This window comes from Corvus hawaiiensis, chromosome 9, assembly GCF_020740725.1.
Source record: "Corvus hawaiiensis isolate bCorHaw1 chromosome 9, bCorHaw1.pri.cur, whole genome shotgun sequence".
NCBI classification, from domain to species: Eukaryota; Metazoa; Chordata; class Aves; order Passeriformes; family Corvidae; genus Corvus; species Corvus hawaiiensis.
Window position 1 is genome coordinate 33,242,227 of NC_063221.1, and position 19,781 is coordinate 33,262,007.

At 39.2% G+C, this 19,781-nt stretch overlaps 1 protein-coding gene across 5 annotated transcripts in view; it reads right to left on the minus strand.

Moving 5' to 3' along the window:
* SLC44A5 (solute carrier family 44 member 5) overlaps positions 1-19,781 on the minus strand; it is a 71,990-nt gene that overhangs the window by 8,737 nt on the left and 43,472 nt on the right. For 4 of the 5 annotated variants that reach the window (XM_048312797.1, XM_048312796.1, XM_048312793.1 and 1 more), the window contains exons 7-19: positions 19,635-19,695; positions 17,878-18,001; positions 16,900-16,983; positions 14,186-14,298; positions 13,627-13,758; positions 10,719-10,818; positions 7,898-7,990; positions 6,867-6,954; positions 4,922-5,184; positions 3,859-3,953; positions 3,385-3,488; positions 2,050-2,123; positions 41-111 (exon numbers count right to left, since the gene is read on the minus strand). In XM_048312797.1, the coding sequence (XP_048168754.1) occupies positions 41-111; positions 2,050-2,123; positions 3,385-3,488; positions 3,859-3,953; positions 4,922-5,184; positions 6,867-6,954; positions 7,898-7,990; positions 10,719-10,818; positions 13,627-13,758; positions 14,186-14,298; positions 16,900-16,983; positions 17,878-18,001; positions 19,635-19,695 (1,402 nt within the window). The remainder of the gene's footprint in view (positions 1-40; positions 112-2,049; positions 2,124-3,384; positions 3,489-3,858; positions 3,954-4,921; positions 5,185-6,866; positions 6,955-7,897; positions 7,991-10,718; positions 10,819-13,626; positions 13,759-14,185; positions 14,299-16,899; positions 16,984-17,877; positions 18,002-19,634; positions 19,696-19,781) is intronic. The other variant, XM_048312794.1, reaches the window with a different exon arrangement.

The following is a 19,781-nucleotide window of genomic DNA, read 5'->3' on the forward strand; positions in this document are numbered from 1 at the left end:
TAAAGAACATACAATTCAGAAAAAAAATCTACTAGCTTACCTACACCACCAGCAACAAGGATTTTCCCCAGGAATAGAAGAAAGTCTGTAACTTTGTCCAGAACTGCAACCCTGTTTATCAAAGGACAAATGATACATAATCATCACAAACCAGACATTTGTATTCTTTCTCCTTAAATCTATGGATCATTGCAAAACATGACCAGAAGCTGTCTTCTGCTGGTTTTACAGGCTGACAACACAGCACCACAGATAGGCAGTGCTGAGATGGGTGTTGCTACAGCGTAATCTCAGGAGGCAAAAAAGCACTGAGCCTTTGTTGAGTAAGGCCTTAATGTAGCAATGCTGCTACAAGACTGACATGAAGACTGTTTGCTGCTCAAGATGGTTTAAAAAAAAAAAATCAACCAACCCAAAGCTTCAAAATAGTTTTATTTCAGCCTTTCTTCTAGGGGCACAGATAAGCCAGGCCAGAACAGGTGAAGTACACATTAAAACAAAAAGCACTATTTATGTAGATTGCTGGTAGGCCTCCTTTTCACTTGGTCCTATCCAGCCACCTTTAATGACCCAATAACGTGCCAAATCTACTATTTTAAGATATCATGGTACAACACTGAAGGCAGAAGACGTCAAAGCAGGAAGATAATCACAGATGAAAGAAAGCAGACAGAAAAGCTGACAAAAAATCTGCAGCTTTCATTGAAAGCACAGCAGGGAGTTCCTGCTCAATGTCCTCCAGACTGCCTAATCAGAAATTGCAGGTAAATAATGGGATGAAAAATGAACTTTGTATCATCAACCTCTTGACAGAACTGAAGGCCACATTACCATTATGGATATGGTACTATACAGTACTGCCTACTGCAAAAAATAAACGTTAAGAACTACTAAAGAGACAAATCATCATTAGCCTGTCAGAATTCAGATTCAGCAAAATACACAAGATAAAAACATCTTTATTTGAAACAACAGAATTATATGCCTAGCTTTTAACTATTGTTCTTACTGATTAAGAGCAAAATCATAAAGGGCAGAGAGGCGATATTCTGTAAGGAAAAAAAGGCAGCTTCTCTTTTCTATTGCACAGGCATTACACAGTAGGGACATCACCGTCCTGATATTAGTGCAGGGTAACACAGTGAAGGTATTCCATTCTCCCACCTCCAATTCTTTCCTCTTCTTTCTTAAGCATTATTTCTATTTTCCTCTTTCAGCCTTCCCCTCCATTTCTCTTCTCCTTCCAGTCCTTCACTTAATGATTTCAACCACCTAACCAGTTTTACTGTGTCTCTTGCTTGGTAATTAGATTTTACGTCATCGGTTGGACTAGATGATCTTAAAGGTCTTTTCCAACCTAGTTAATTCTGTGATTCTCTGTGCTATTGCATCAATATGGCCTGCTCCTAAGTTATTCTCCCATTAGTTTTTGGTCTTACAGTAGCAAAGGAGGAGCCAGGAGCAATGAAGGAAAGTACTGATGAGAACCAGGAGTTTGGCAGCACACTTGGTAGTGGAGAAAAGGGCGAGGAAATTTCCAAGCATCAGAGGTGATCTGGGTATGTTAAAGACAATCTTTTTGAAAGGAAAGTATTTTGTCTTCTTTATTTCCACTCTCCAATACCTCCTAAGATTTCTGAATGAATCTGAAAAATTAGGTTTTTCTACTTTCCTTTTCTCAGACCAAGTGGACCAGAGCTCAAAAAACAAACATATGGCAGATGATGGGCACCCCACTCCCATGTATCCGCAGATCTCCTCTCAGAGGCTCCACTTGTTTCTTGGAGGCATTATTACAATGTACTTAGGTATTACTTAGGAATTTACAGGAGCAATCACAACAAAACCATGAGATTACATCAACTCTGCCTAGGTTACTGTACTGGCCAGCCTGCTGTTACACACTGAGTGTAAGAAGTGAGGGCCATGTCTGAGGACACAAGTAGCAATCAATATTTGGAAGAGATACGGGAGAAGAAAGAAGTGTGTCCACAAAGTGCAATAGCAGGAACTCCCGACATTTCCAAGGACTGGGAGACAGTCCCTTACCTCACCACATTCCGCATGAGCAAAAAGAATGCTTCCTTTGCCGAGGTGCAGAAGTTTTTACCATATATAGCAATCTGCAAAGTAATAGTAGCTGTTAAGTATTTTAAATAATTAGGATACCTCCTCATATGCCAGGATCTTACTGCATGCAATGCATAGTTCTCCCTAATATGCGGCCTTGAAACTCAGATGAACATAAAACACTTTCCTCTGTCACCTGCTACTTATCAATGCTTCCCATCAGGCTGGGACAGAATATTATCCATCTTTCCCCTTCAAATCACCTTGATTTGAATGATGAATAGATGAGCATGCTACCCCTTGTGATCTCACAGGTAGTAGACTCAGTACTTAGTCTGCCAAGCAGAGCAAAAAAGGTACTTGTTGAGGGATTCTTCTACCTTTGCTAGTTACTTACACTAGATTTATACTGAGTGGAAAAGAATAGGCACTTGTAGAACTGAAGTGAGCTGACCCCTGTAGCTATCTCCTTGGACTTGATGCTGCTTTCACCGAAGAAGAAATCGGCATAAAGTAAAGCAGCTAAAGTTATTCAGGAACAAAACCATTTCTTCCTGAAATAGTGTCCACCAGGGTAAGATACACTAGAACAGCTCTCAGCTCAGACAGTTTATAGACTGTAAAGAAGATTGTAAAAAAACCCACTTCCTCTTCAAGATGCCAATAATTTGAAACATCAATTGCATCCACACAGGTTGTAATGGACCCATTACAGCCACCTCCTTTGAGACAAGAAGTCTGTGACCATACCATTCAATCACTGAAATTGCTTCAAGCCAAAACATCCAAGGCTGAAATCTGTGTATGTAATTTATATTAAGATTTCTAACTTGTCTTATCTGGAAGCTAAGGAGGCTTATTTGAGAGAAGTACCACTGCTGCTGCTAGTAGAATTTGTGTTTTTAACTTCCAGGTGGAAATACAATTATCACATGCCTTCTGACCTCCTTATTCAAATATCAACTCCAAACAGAAGTGTCATCAACATGCAATAATGAAATAAGCTAATATTCCTGCTGAAATCAGGACGTCAGTTATTGAATTACAGGGGGAGTTAACCAGTTATGCCATCCCTTCCCACTTATTTTGGGGGTGAGGGTGATAAACAAAGACAGGAATAAAAAGAGGCTGAAATTAGAAGGGAAAAAAAATTTTACTTTTTCATGGTAGAACCACATGCATGTACTGAAAACTCCCACAAATCCCATTATTTATTCAGCAGATTCAAGTACTGCTGGCTTCTGATCAACCAGTAGTGTCTAGGATATTTTAGTGTCCTAGATAGGGGAGACCACATGCAGACATGGCACATACCATGATGTAGGCATTTCTGTTTATAAATTTTAAGAATTTTTCCAAACACCAGAAACAGCACTTGAGGCAGCAGAGCAGAAATCTAGTGAAGGAGTTCTGAGTACCTGAAAAGAGCAGGAGAGAGTACATCATACGTAGAACTCATGCACAGTCTTCAGAATGTAGAAAGCTATTCAGAGGAACGTCTTAAATTGTGACATTATTTCTTTATTTCTAGGTATGGACTCTCTCAACTAAATTTAGCTCACTAGCTTTCAATTAGATCAGACTCTATCCCATCTGAACTTTGCATTAAGTTCCCAAGAACATAGACTCAGTTTGAGTGAATCAACACAAATTTACTGGCTTCAAAAGAAACTACAATGGATAATGTGGAATTAATCTCTTTTCATTGCTAAAAAACAGCTTGGGAAAGTAAGAAAATAATTTAGCAAGGAAAGTCTTAACAACTCAGAGCAGATTCATAAATCTCACCTTTCAGTTTGTGATCCAGGTACTCCAGTATTACTCTAATAAGCTGGACAATTGCAAGAATTAAGGCTCCAAATGCCAGCGAACCTGTATGGTATCTAAAACCAAAATATTTGATTGTTATGTCACACGTAGGCATATGTACACGGATATATGTATGCACACATGTATGTATATACAAATAAAACCAGAAGTGGAGGAAGGTCCATTAGTGGGAATTACATAAAACGAATAGACCTTCATCCTGATCCACCACAGAGGAACAGGATGAAGCCATTGGTGCTGTTGGTGTTTGTGAGTGCTGTGTCTGTCTCTGTACACATGTGTTGTATACATGTATTTAGTGTGTGTGTGTCTGCTGGAGTACTTGCTCAGTGTTACAACTGGTTGGATGTAGAGGCAGGGAGCTGCAGCAGCTTTGGTGCTGTAGGGCTACAGGATTCAGTCTTCCCCTAATAACTACATCTTCCCGATTGTGCTGGTTTTGGGTGGACTAGAGTTAGTTTTTTTCATAGTAGCTAGTGCTATGTTTTGGATTTTTGACCGGGACAGTGATGATAACACACCCATGTTTTAGCCACTGTTGAGCAGCACTTGTACAGCACCAAGGGCTGCTCTGCTCCTCACCCTGCCCCACTGGTGAGCAGGTTGGGGGTACATGAGGAGCTGGGAGGGGACATGGCCAGGATAGCTGACCCCAAATGACCCCAGGGATACCTCACACCATAGCGTGTGGTGCTCAGCAGGACCAGCTGGTGGAAGAAGGGGTAAGAGGAGAGCATTTGGAGTTGCGGAGTTTGTCTTCTCAAGTCACTGCTATACATGAAGAAGCCCTGCTGTACTGGGGATAGTTGAACACATGCCTGCCTGTGGGAAATGGGGAATGAATTCCTTGCTTTGCTTTTCTTGTGCATGCAGCTTTCTTTTACCTATTAAACTGTCTTCATCTCAGCCCACGTGTCAGCCAAGATTAAACCATAATGCTGACTAATCATTTTCATCTGATATTCTAAGACTGGCTTCCCTACATACACGACAAGGCTCACATCCAGCTCCCCAGTCTTACCGTATTGCTCGTCCAAATGAAGAGAAGAGTGGCCACAGTGGAATATCAGCTGGTTTTCGATAGGCCCAGTAATAAGAGGCAAAGGCACCAGCAAGGGTACACTGACCCAGTGCAATTGCAAAGTTCACCAGCCAGAGAAAGACAAAGGCATTGGCTAACTGGAAGATGAAGATGTACTTATGGTACAGGCTTTCTCCTCCATAAAAAGCAAAAGTACACTGAGCACCTGGGCAGAATTTAGTCACGTTGGTTGTGTTAAAAGTCTAAATAGAAAGAAAAATAAACAACACAATCATAAGCAATGAATTCTATGTACACAGCCTCTGAAGTTTAGCAGGTTAATACAAATAACAACTCTGCTTGATGTTTCATTAGCTCATTCAAAACTGCAACACTATGTAACCTGTTTACATATTTAAGGATTCATATCAAAGACTTATGCAGTCTTATGCAAAGACTTAACTTTAAAGTAGGTGTCGGCAAATGGGGCTGTTCACCACATATCTGAAACCTGAATAAATGGAATTTGAATTTCAGGAATCTACTTTTAAGACATATAAATGCTTTGTTAGAGAAAATCTGCTCAATTAAAAAAATATATATATTTATTTGAAAACCAGAGGCCAAATCAGATGTTCAGGTAAATCACTACAGTTGAAATGAAAAACTGAGCTATACAATTTAATACAAACAGTGGATGTGGACACAACTTAGCTTATGTATCTCAGACTATTAAAAAAAGGATTAATCTTTACATTGAATTACTTTTCCCTATTTCTAGTGTTCATTTCATGTATTTGCTTGGTTTGGACATGAAATGAAACCAGATCAATTCTAATTCCTTTCTTTTGTAGTGTTTAAACATCAGCAGGGTGTGCATCACCACTGCAGTACAATGGAATTTCCTGGGCATCAGTTTCTGCTCATTGCCTCTTGTCCCACAAAGCAGAGTCTGGTCCATGCTCTGCCCCTTCCCTGCAGATGCTGACAGACAGGGATGAGGGCCGCTCTCAGATGCGTCTCCTCTCAAGGCTGAACAGCCCCAAGCTCCCTCAGCCTTTCCTGGTCAGGGAGATGCTCCAGTCTCCCATCATCATCTCCACAGCCTCTGCTGAACCCGCTGCAGGAGCTCCATGTCCCTCTTGTCCTGAGGAGCTCAGACCTGGACACAGCACTCCAGAAGTGCCTCACAGGACTGAGCAGAGGGGCAGGATCACCTCCCTGACCTGCTGGAAATGCTCTTCCTGAAGCACCCTGGGATCCTATTGGCCTCTTGGTCCCCAGGACAAACTGCTGGCTCAGGGACAGCTTGTCGTCTACCAGGATCCCCAGGGCCTTTTCCCCAGACCTGCCCTCCAGCAGGTCACCTGCAGCCTGTGCTGGTGCATGGGGTTATTTTTCCCCTGGTGCATAACCTTCGATAAATATTTCTAGTTTTTAAAGAATCCTTCAATTCAAATCCACAGTTGAGTAAAACCATTTGACCAAAGGCAAAATTAAAAAAAAAAAAAATACAAAACTCAAAAAAACATTTTTTTGGAGCTTCATAAAGGTAATTACTGTGCCAGAAGAAGCTAAGCTTCTGCTTCAAATCATGACTAGTCCTGAGCAAGTCTGAGGCGCAGCTTTCAAAGTTTACCACTGCCTTTAGAAGACCAAAAACAGACTCCTCACAAATTCAAGAACACCTTTCCAATAAAATTGTATTTCTGTCTCTTCCTTTCTCATCCTGTAAATTAGTTAAGTTACAGAACAGTTTCACAAAAAAACTAGTTTATGTCTGTAAAACAAAGGAGTGTTGCCTGATCACTAGGTAATATTTTCAGATTTAACACAGGGACTCATTATGTAAAATATGCACTTTTTTTACTAGCATAGCATTAACAGTGATTAAGAAATGCAATTTGTATAGCTCTCACTATAGGTAAATATTTGTGACACTTACCTCCGGGTCACAAGTCAGGTTTGCATACTTGCACAGTGTTTGATTAGCCATTACTTTATACACAGGTTCTCCTGATGTGGCCAGAAAACTGAATGAAGTATTTTAAGGAGGAATCACAGAACTGTGGGTTTTGAGCAACTTAGGATTCTGCAGTGGGTAACTCTGCAGAACTCAACTCTAAAGAACTTCAACTCTAAAGAAATTGTGTAGATAACAGAAAAACTGCTCTTGCTCTGCAGAGATGTTATCTGAAGGGTTGACAGACAAGACTGAGTACTCTCATTACTTAGAGAACTAAGGCAAACTCATACCTGGAGCTGGAAGGGGCAGGGGGCATAATCTTGAAAACTGTCCCCATTTCTCCTCCACATCTATCTTTCACAAGGCAGACTATGCAGTAGTTCTTGTATTTTAGCAGAAATAGATACAGAACGTAAGGATGAATTAACACTGTCCTGAACAGCAACAACTGATTCTCTTTGCATATGAAATAACAACTGGTTTTCAAATAGCAGTTTTCCCTTTTTTAAATCCTTACCAGATCCTTGCTGTTCAGGAGCAAACAGTGGTTGCTGTTAGGCAATTCAGAGAAGATAGTGCACTGTATATTCTCTCACTCCTTTCTCATGTTTCTGAACAAAACACACACAGAACCCACTCCACCTCCAGTTAACTAAGAAACCATTAACATCAGGCCTATAGAGCACACAGCACATTAAAGACCATATTCACTTTTTGCTGAGGGCCCTTTTCATCCCCCAGAGCCAGCCTCATGCAGTACACGAGGCCTTGTATGATCCCCATGCCTTGGCCTGAATTTTAGTCCAGGTCTTTCTAATTTGAATAAAAGCACTGTCCGATTTGTACATCACACGTAGATGTGCAGCGCGGAAGACTGCATCAGAAGAGTAAATGCTAAGTGACCAAACAGCCCTCTTAATATTGGTTTAATTAACGTGAAATAGCAGAAAATCATCTAGTCTTCCAAGCCAGAAGACTTGCTCCAGATAGGTACACAGACAGAAGGATACACAGCTGTCACAGCCCAGTAGGAAATACAAATTGCAATGAGTAAGAAGGTGACGATTGGGTAGAACAGTGTAGACATTATATAGCCAATTGCCCTATAAAAGAAACAAAACATATCAATAAGCCACAACAATTTCAGAAACAAGGATTTTATCAGCCCTCTTCTAGCAATTTTACTTTGAGATCCTTGTTGACAGTCATAGCATAAGCTAGTGCTGGGATCTCAGAATACTGCAGGATTTTTTTTCTTATGTCTTCAAACCTTCACTTTGCCATTTCTACCACTCCACTTTTATCAATGGTACTACAGTGGACTTTATTAATTTGCCATGTTCCAGTCTCTCTTCTACTTTCTCCTTCTTCATGACTGCTTCAGAGATCCATCTCTTTCCAGGTTATTAACTGATTTCCATGACATCTCCTTGCTGACTGCTGCAGACATTACCCTTTATGTCCTTATCCCACTCTGCTCATCCTGTGTTCTTCCTTCACTCCTACAGACCTGAAACTACCTTGTTCTATTTTGTATTTGACAACTCTGTTCCCAGCAACTTTCCTGCCTTAAGTGCTAGCTATTTGGGGGCAGAGATAGTCAACTTGTCTTTGCAATGCCAGGACAGACTTACACCTTCCTGCGACTATGTGACTTTCCTTGCATGTGCCATAGATAAGAGGTGCTCACCTTGGACTACTGGCAGGCAAAACGAGTAATTGCCTTTTTCTGTTGACAGCTTAGACACCTCCTTTTAATATCAAGGAGTATGTAGACTGATATTCTACTGCTAATCCTTGTGGCTAGAATGTGACTAGTGAGCAGGAACTTGAGCATGCCAGTTCCCACTCTGCCAGGGGCTCCTTCTCTGTAAGTGGGAGTTGATACCACCCCTCTTGGTAAACTGGCTGCTGCTATCCCGCAAGTGAACACCGCCAACTGGGTGTCTCACTGGATGGGAATTCAGAGAGTACGTGCTTTGTTCACTGAAGCTTACAGGTTGGCTCTCTTTACATGCCTGTAAGCTACGTCTTCCTGGTATTCTAAATTTTCTGTGGTTCTGTAAGCTTATCACAAGCCTTTTTGTCTAGTACTATTTCCTATGACTTATGGCACTTCTTATGCTATTGGTTTTATAGGATGCAGTTCCCAGAATGCAAAAGGAGAAGAATTTAGTCAGTTTCTAAGGGCAAAGTAGTAAATGCTGGGGGGAATGCAAGGAAACTCTGCAATGCAGAGGTTATGAGCAAAACATCGATTCTTGTCTTGAGTCCAGAGACAAAAAAGTCCATTATGAGTCAGACAGGAGGACACAGCCTTATGCTGTCTGAGAAATAATCACAACAAATTAGCTGTGTTCAGCAATTATTGGTAGGCCTCTTAGTTACCACTAAGACCATGACCTATTATTCCAACAAACTGATTAACAACTGTTGTTTCTAACTATGGATTTCAAGTCAATTACTGGCATTATAACTGTAATATTTTTGAAAATGTAGCTAAAAGGTACTGAAAAACATAATTTTATTTCCAGTCATTAGCATCTTACTTTTCATCTACCTAAATACAGGGCATGGTCTGTTAGGTTTACGGTAATTACATACAGTGTTTCATCTCGCCCGTTACGCATGAGAGCAAAAAGTTCATCTTCAAGTGACTACTCAGCAAGAAGTTTATGAACTTTCTAAAATCCTTCCACCTGTCAAGCTTGTGAACAAAGGTTTCGAAGAATGTTAAAAGTGTTCCTGGATTTTAATGAACAGGAATTAAAGAGTATAATTTAGTGCTGCCTAAATTAATTGCTATGCTCTAATTGCACAGTAGCATAAGACAGGAAATAGATACCTGGCTAAATGCAGAACTTCAGTATTTCTTAATCCCATCACAAAAATCCCAAATCCTGATTCCCAGGAACCACAATGTCAACAGAGATGGCAGAAAACCACAAGCAAGTGCATATGGACGAACTCAGAGCTAACTCTATGTCCTCTAAGAACAGAGCCTTGCTTTCACGGCCTATGAGACTGTAGCCTATTTGCAATGAAATCCAAGGGCCTGATGTTTTAAGTCAGTCAGTTTTAAATCCATTTATCTTTTGTAATATTCCCATAAGGAAAAAAAAAAAACAAACCAAAAAACCTAAGTGTTCACACTCTGTAAAACAGGAACCACTGTGAACAAAGCCTATGCAGATTTCAGGAAACACACAATGAAGAGGCCCCTTAGGCCTTCAACTCTCATATCCTGCTCTGCTTTCTTCTTTACTGAGAGCTGAAAAGAAATATCTTAGACTGCACCCTCTTACAATGTCTGGTCACAGAAGTCTCCTTTTCTCTCTGCAGGTTTATGCCTATCCACACAGAAGTTTGATTGAAGCCAGTAGAATCTCCTAGTCTTTCCTAAATAGAAGCCACAGCCAAAACAACACCAATCCTCTACCACTAGTATATGACTCCAGAGACAATCCAACGATAGAGTGAAGTTGGCACTTATAGGTCCCAAGCTCCTGTTAAGAGTATACCACACTTAGCTTTTCTGCTGAGACACCTTCTTGCACTGAGGATATATGGTAACATCAACAGTGTATGTATTCTTAAGGCAAGAAGTGGAGAGATAAGAAATACCTTACTTAAAAGAGAAAGCTCTTTTAAGCACAACCTCATTAAGAGGTAACTGGCATTCCTTATATTACCTGTTTGGTTTAACAAATGCAGTGTTGTATTTTAACCCCCAACTTTCTGCTCTTGGTAGTGCAAGACGGAGCTCAAGAAGAGTGTACTCTAGGGATCATTTAACAAAATTCAACATATATTAAAATCAGGCAAACATACCTACTACCTTCCTTCAGCAGTGCAATAGCAATCCGGATCCGATTTCTTAGGAAGATCAGCATCAGTATGATAATGACCTCAACACCACAAAGTATTATCACTGTAAAGAAACAAATAAAGAAATTATCAAGAACCAAACCAATATGCTGCCTCTGTAATTTTTTTCCTTGTAATTTGAACCATTGTTCATGAACTCTGTAAAATTCTCTGCTTGAGCAGTTCTTTCTCCAACTGCACCTGCCAAACTTAATCCCATTTCATAGGTTTCTAAGTCCAATTGTAAAAAAATTCTTTATGCAGAGAGTTAGTCAGAATGTGTACAACCCTGATATTAGCATTTATATTTTTAACAGAAAAATAGAACATATAATTCTCAGACAAAGATAAAAATTTACTTCAATGTAACTGCGGTATCTAGCCTTAGATACAGTTCATCCTTTACATATTCTACTTTTCATTAAAAAGCATTTTGCTCGTACTACAAGCATTTGTTCATACTATACTGTTGTTCATTTGTAGTATTTAGATAATAAAAAATAGGAGATGAAGAGTCAAGTTTTTCATGGAGAGTGCATTTTTCAGATCTATATTGTTCTAAAATTTAGATGTACCAAAATCAATAGGTTTGTTTGAGTATTAACCCGGCATAAGCTCCTTTCAACTCATTTGAGTTTAAAAAAAAAAAAAAGAGAGAGTAAGGACAGTTCTGGACAAACTACTTTCACTTTCCAGTTGTGCTGCTGGAATCATGCTCTGATATTAGAGAGCTGAGAGCTCTTAGTTATAAGCAGTATTTAAATCATAACTCTGATGTCAGTAGAGTCTGCTTCTGTCTGATTCCTATTTGTGTTGGTTCAACACCTACTTCTGTGGTAGAAAGTAAGAAAATTCTGTGAACTTCATCTAGAGAAGACGGAGTCTTTAATGCCTGAAGCACACATCCTCTGACTCTGAGACATACCCGTTTATTTTTGGTGCTTCAGATCATTAGACAACACTTAAACCAGCCCAGTAGGGGCAGGTTGTTGTATGCAGCAGGACCTGTCTCCTCCAGCTGAAACCAAGAAGTTCTGTGGAGGGAGAGAAAGACAGAAGGGACAGTACCCTTAAGAATCCCAAAACTTATATTAAGGTTTGCAAAGGAACATGAGATTTGGCTTTAGGTCCCACAGCTTAGACACAGTCTCAGAGTATCAGACCCAATAGTCACAGATGATGCTGAATTGCAGTTCCAAGTATTACCCTTGGCAACAGAACTGCAGGTGGCAAGTGACTACTGTGGTGCTCAGAGCCATAGACCTTGTTCAGAACGAAGTTTTTATTAAACACATTTCAATCCCATTTTCCCAAGAAGGAATATACAAACAGGTTTCTTTAAAGTTGGTCTCATTCCAGCTTGGCTCTTAGGTTAATGTACTTGTCTGAAACATTAAGAAAAAGGCAAGCAACATCAGTACATGGTGAGTTCTAGACTAGGACTCTATGTTTTCTTCAAGGATATATAACGATTTACTTTGCTGGGTGATTCTGGAAAAGCAATTTAATTCCTGAGTACCTCAATTTATTCATGTGAAAGTGACACTAAACTCTAGATAAACTATATACTGGCTGCTAAGAATCAGGCAGGGGAAGAGCTTGAAGAGTCACAAGAAAAAAAACCATAATAAAGTCCTAATATTCTCTAGGGAGAGCACACTAAAAAGCTCTGCCCCAACAATATATAGAAGATGCCTCATAAGCTCACTGATCCAACACAGAGGTGAACGAAGGCACAAAGAAGATAAACGAGATTTAAGCAGCAAACTACTGTTCTAATAATTTAGCTACCAATAGGGAGAGGCAGTGTTTTCGGTTATGACCCATTCATCACCAGTTAAGAGTCTGCATGTCTTCTAATAGAGCAGTAACAGGAGTGCAAGTAATATTTGACAGGTATTTCTTCTCTCTTCTGCCCCTCCTTTATTGGGGAGGAATGTGTATGCTGCAGGCTGTCTTGTTCCAGTAGGATTTTGTTTAAAATACACTGTCCTTGTAAGAGAAGGCAATGGAGCATTTCTGAAAATAAAGGTCATGAAATTTGCTACAGTTCATTCCACAGTCTTAGATCAGACTCCAAGAAAATTCAGTGACATGAATGTAAACTGACGGGAGACCTCACTGTGGTCTTCAATATCCTCACAAGGGGAAGTAGAGGGGCAGGTACTGATCTCTTCATTCTTGTGACCAGTGACAGGACTCGAGGGAACAGCTGGAGCTGGGTCAGGGGGGTTTAGGTGGGAGATCAGGAGAAGGTTCTTCCCCCAGAGTCAGGCACTGAACAGGCTCCCCAGGGAATGATCATGGCTCCGAGGCTGCCAGAGCTCAAGGAACGTTTGGACAATACTCTCAGGCACAAGGTGGGATTGTTGGGGTGTCCTGTGCAGGGCTAGGAACTGGACTTGATGATCCTGAAGGGCCACTTCCAACTCAGCATATTTTATGGTTCTAAGATACAAGGAAGTGCAGTTATTAATGTGACTTATTAATGTCATTTCTGGGGCTCTCAAATAGGGGGGAAAAATAATCTGAGAGAAAAGTACCCTTCCTTATGCAACTTCACCATGACTAACTTAATTATCACCTTCTGCTTTCCCCATGATGAAGACTGAACACACAGGAAGTAGAATGCTAATAACAAAAGATTTTTTTTCACTCTTACCACTAGTGTAATTGCATTATTTCCCTTTACAAATATAGTAGTCTCCTTGAAAAAAGCACATTTTTACACAATACAAAGGAAGGGAATTCTGCTTTCTTCTCTGAGCAACATGTGTAGAGGAGGAGATTTACCAAGGCAGAAAGTGTATCAAGACACTGATTGATTTTCCTGAATATCCATTAACAGATACCAAATTTAAAGGGCACTTACTAAATGCTAACCATGTTTGCCTCAGTTGCAGGTACACTTTGAAGTCTGTCTGGAATCCAATATCATAAACAGTGAGGTCAGATCCAGGTATTCCTTTAAGATGATCATACTCCCAGTAACAATGCCAGATGCCTTTTAAAAAACAATCAATATAACAGGAGTGTGTCTGAAGAATGCAAAGACAAATTTAAAAAAAAATCTTACAAGCCAAGTGTTTTGCTTTTGTATAAGCCTGTCAGGTAAGCAAAACCCAAAAATGCATCACTATGAGACTAGTCAGTCATGATATCACATATATGAGAAAGAAATACCAGTACAGGTGATCACAGACTAAGCATACTGTGCATAGATAATGCAGGTTACTACATCTACTGCTAAGTATCAGCACAGCTGGATTCTTACTATATTTTGCTGCCGTTTATGTCCTCACTTAACTGTGGCTAAAACTAGGCATTAATTCACCCAATTGTAGCATTTAATTGAAGTAACTACTGATTTTCCTTGCCCAAACTTAAGCAATAAGAAAAAATAGTCTCAGAGGCTAGAAAATTACACCTACCATAACCTATAATTCCAATCACACCAAAGATGAAAATCCAGAAGAGAACCCCAGCTGTGAACCTCAATAGCACAAGGAAGAGCAGACTCAGCATCATTGCAATGAACAGCCCACTAGAAAGTGAAGAAACAGAAACACAGGGAAAACAAGTGTGAGAATCTATTCACTTTCCTGTTACTCCAAATGAGCGTCACTTCATCTCACGTAAGAGAATGATTTTTAAAAATGTATTTCAAAATCTTCATTATGAAATACATTCTCATGGCTGTTATCTGCCATTACAAACAAACGGCTTATATATGATGATCTCACAGGGCAGAGCCTGAAATGTTTATGTGCACTAGGTTCTCAGGCTGATTGAATGGGATTAATATAATGCCTTTTTTGTCCCTTACACCAGCTGAAAAACTCACTGTCTTTTTCAGGCCATGGTCTAATCTACAGTACAGAAAGTTAAATAGGAGGAATACCTATGTGTGGGGAAGTTGCTGGTTTAAGTCCTCCACTGAAAATCCCTGCTTGCAAAGAAACAATGTTAGTAAACAACATTCTAGGAGCTTCCTAGAAAGAAAAAAGAATTAAATTTAGGAGGAAAACCATGAAGAGGTTAGTAGGACATAATTTCTACTCATCACCGCTTCTACTAATCAGAAGAGGAAATGATCAGGGCATTACGATGCATGGAAAGAAACTGTTAAAAGCCTTTCTATGGAGCTCCTAGGAAAGACATCTACAGTGCCTTCTCTTCATTAATATAATATAATATAATATAATAATATATTTGTTTTCATTTCACTCCTAGAAAGCAAGTCAGAAAGGAAAAAATTACTGCAAAAGGCTTTTTTACTCCATAAGGCTTTCTAAACCATTATGAATAAAGCAAAATGAATATTAATCCCATCAAACAAATATCCAGCTCAGGTGCTTCAAAGAACATTTAATGTCTCACTATTTTTAGTAGGTGTTACATCAGAATTTTTTATTAGTACAGACTCAAAAAAATTTAAACCCCCTTCTTGCCTGTGCTCAGTAACTTTTCTTCTGAATGTTCCCAGCTTATTTAGCCAATAACCACAGCTAAAAAATGGGACAGCCTGATCATAAAAAATCAAAAGCAGATGTTTTGGGCAAACTAAGCCAGATGTGCAGAAGGACAATTAAAAAATAACATCAGCTTATTTAGTTAAACCTTTGTAAGCTTGCCTTAAGTCCTACCCCTTTAAAGGCTTCCTAACCTGATGTACTTTCCCTGTCTGAATGACTTACTGAAATTCAGGATGTATTCCTCAAGAAAAGTTGTTGTTTTGGAGTTCCATCTTGAAAGCAGTAAATTATCTTTATCTAAAGTTATCTTCAGCTATATGTGAGTCCTAGTAACACCAAAACTGAGTACACAGTAGCAACTGTCTTCAACAGACTAGTTCCCTTAAACTGAGGCTTGAAGCCGTAGTTCTTTTGGGGTATGTTAAAAAGACTACAGCAATTCCGTATTTAAATTTTAATCCAGCCTCCCTTCACTGTTAAGCCTTCACTGTCATCACCCAAATTCTGGAACTTAAATATATTTGTCCAGAAATAATTTGATCTATGCTATCATTTGGTGAAAAGTGAGAAGAAAATTCTATCCAACTACTTTAAAGTAGCAACGCTTCCTTACAAAAAAAATATCATATTTGAAATGTGGAAACTTGCTTCAATATTTAGAATTGCTGTTCAAAAAAATTGTCAGTTCCCTGTCCTATGTGTTCAGTGGTATCTCCTTTGAAAGAATCTGTACCATAAGCCTGGTTTCAGTAAGAGACAGAGAGACCCAAGCGTGCTGAGTATCTGTCAGTCTCCTGCCACTAAACATTGTGAGCAGAGTATCAGACTATGAGAAAGCTGTCTTTCCACCAGTGACTGAATACCTTTAAAAGCTGACAACTTGCGTTTCTGAACTGACTAAATCTCCAAATTATTATCTAACGTATGTATTAATAGTCATGGATTTGCATTCAGGATTGACTAATGTAGTATGCTTAACATGTGCATGTTACAGGTTCTCACCTGGAGACGACTTCTGCTCCTGTTTAAAAAGATCAACACCCTGGGCCATTAAAACCAATATTAATGGGCCAGGAATTCACAAATACTTACATATTCGCTTCAGCAAAGTAGCTACTTCTTCTGTTTCAGTGCTGCATTTTAATTAAGTGGTGATTAATGAATATCAATTACAATATAAGGTTAATACTGTTCAGTAATTTTGGTTCTTGATGCCTGCTGCATTGGATTTGTGGATTTATATTGGCCTTTGGGATTTGAATGGATTTAACTGTATATTTCTTGCACAAATTTAGAAACTATCTGTTTTATATATATATACTAGTGACACTGCGACTGGCTTGAAAGTCACTTAATTAAGATTTTTCAGTTTTGGAATTACCACACGCATGGGTCCTGCAAAGGAACACAGCACCATCTAATTTTCTGTCTGGCAGGACATTAAAAAGCTATTCCAGATCAACTGACACTCTGTGTATGTATGCTGTACTATCCTTACCTCACGCACAGAACCATAACAACCTTACTATCATGCGATAAAAGGAAATTACAGTTCCTCCTTGAGTTTTTAAGTAGGACTTGTACCAAACACATACATGATCTATGTTTTTATTCCCTGCACACTCCAAAAAGAGTTTGGAAACACTAAAAATACCAAAAAAACCCCTTACATTAAAATCCAATACCAAGAAATGGCATAGTCTTCAAAAATTTTCATTCCAACTGATCTTGCATCCAGGACATTATTGATGCCACTGAGAAAAGACAAATCAAAGAAAAGGTTGCTTCAGAAAAAGAAAAGGAGAATTTATTTAGACAACAAATAGGATCAGTGAAAGAATTTGAAATATCTTTGCTAGCGATAAGAGTATATTACAATTTTTTAGCTCCAGTTCTGTCACTGAGCCAACATCAATCACATTTAGAGCAAAGAAAAAAACTGCATAAGAATGTCTCTATCAGTCCTGAAAAAAAATTTATTAAAAAGGCTTTATTGTCAGAATTGCTTATTATGTCACAAGACAAGTGTATACTATCAATATCTGCAATGTACCAAGGGACAAACACTTGTGATCTAGAACTGCTAATAGCACAGAACCAGAAAGCAGGTCAGTGAAGCAACTTCATGGAACTGTTTTCCTATCCTGCAGAGTGCTTGCCCATATAATTGTTTTCTGAAGAATAGCCCAATACATTAATTACTTTTTACCAAAAGCAGGACCACTCTGATGAGGTGAGATGCCCAAAGTACTAGGCCAGCCCATGATAGTGGAAAGGTCATCACGTAACAGGATAGCCAAGGCCACTACTGGCTGGCCTGAGTCCTGCAGCATGAGGATTGCATCTTGAACCTCATTAAACCCTCCTAGCAAAACTAATTTTTGCTAAGAAAAACAAGAATCATTTCAACAAATGACTGAGACAATCAGACTAAAACTTTTCGCACTTTTGGCTCTTTTCTGCACACCACAGTGCTGGATTTCCTTGATGGAACTTTGGAAGTGCTCAGGCACAGAGAGGCCATTTACTACCAAGTCTTGCTTGGGTACCCTCAGTCATTTGCTACAACAGATTCTGATTATTTTTCCATTACTAAATTATTGCACAATCTCAGAATTCAACAAACACTGAAGAAGGGTAAAACCTACTTTGCAGCTTCCCTGAGATCAGTTACATTTCTCGTTTTCCCTCTTCCATCTTTGAATGTAGTCTGATTTGCCACGGTCAACACACCATTCTTTGTGGAGAAGTCTGGGAAGCATCTCTTCAAAACTATTCAAAATATCAAAACAAAGCCTGCATATTACATTTCATGTCAAGCTCCGCTTTTATCATGTGTGTTTTGTAAAATATTTAAATAATTACAGATTCACAGTCAATTGTTTTTCAACTGATTATCTAACAATATGTTGACTTTGACAGAGCTTGGAAGAGCCATTACATTCAAGATTACGGTTTTTATGCTCTGGGGCATTTTTGTCTAAGCTCAGGCAGGGTAGGATCATAGATTTCATCTAGAGGTTCTAGGTCCTACCAAATAACAACAGTACTATATGTAGGCGTTTAAGAATTTGTAATACATGTGGAACTTACTCTCTGTCAGCATCTGGGCAGCTTATAAAAACTGCAGCTTCTCAAATACACCATTTTATGGTAATAATCAGACCAGCCCCCAGGGACAGATTCAGCTTCACTGGTCACAAATTATACTAGCACCCAAAACAATACATAACAGCAAGTGTCAGTTTCCTTATATGCCAGATGAGCTCCAGGCACTATCACTAGATACTCTTGGAGATGAAGCAATGGAAAAAAGAAAGAAACTACTGGTTAGAGAGAGGGAGAAGGAGATTATAAAAAAGTGAGAAAAGGAGAGATGTTTGCATACTCATTTATGCTGCCCTGTTCTTGGCTGCAAAACATCCTTGGTTTCATTCCAAAGAGAAGAGCAGGTGAGTCCTCCTTCACAGCTGTACTTCATATAACCATTCAGTGCTTTCCTTACCAGATTCCAATAAATACCGATGCCAGGGTTCAATATTCAGTCTGGTGTATCTCCCCCAGCAATTATTCTGACTAAATGATTAAGCAACATATCTTAACATATCTTTTCCTCTCTCTGTAATCTTTGCCCCTTGATGTAGTCTAAAAGAATATAAGAGCTTCTTTGCAAATTATTTTATGTGTTTTGGGTCAGTACTTCAGTTTTCATACAAATTCATACTCTGTTTTAAAAATTAATCCGTATTTTCTCCTTTTAATGACCTGTTCCTGGTTTACATGATCCCTACTTTAAAGTATGGCAAAAATAAACAGCAATTTCTTATTTCTGTAAGATTCTGTGTCAGTACTACACTTGTGCAGCTGAGATGACCTCTGAGATCAGTGGTAATCTACTCAGAAACACTTGCCGACCATAGTGACACCCTTAATTCTCTGTATCCCCTTAATTCCTCTGTATGCCCTGCGTAGCCAGCATTGCACTGAAAAGAGAGCTGCATTGTAACTGAGCTGAAGTATCATTTGAACTTGAACAGCTGGCCATATGATCCTTCCAACATTGGTAGCATTTTCTTTATGCCAATGCCATTGCTTGTTCTCATTTTGGAAGGCACAATTTGAGCTGAAGAGCTTTTGCTATCAGTGATGATTCAAGAGCAAGAAAAGAGCTCAGCCTGACCTGATCACACACTGAATGTTCCCAGATGACTGTCAGAAAAAATATTAATAAATATTTATACATTTAAATTGAATTGATTTATACTTTAAAACTGAATGGATGTCAATGTCAGATAACAGACAGCTCCGAGCAATGTTGCCACAAAACATATTTCAGACTGGAGTTGTGCTTTAATATGAATGCTCACAATCTGCTAAGATGTGTGTAAGAAGTAGAACCACTCACAAGGCCTGCTTGGAATGATCATCGAAGGACAATCTTCATCACGTAGGACTTGAGCAACAGACTAAAAAGGGGAAAAATAGGAATGCTGAATACATAGCAGTGTAACTACTGTTTTTTGTTTCTCACCCAGTCTGAGGGAATGCCCCA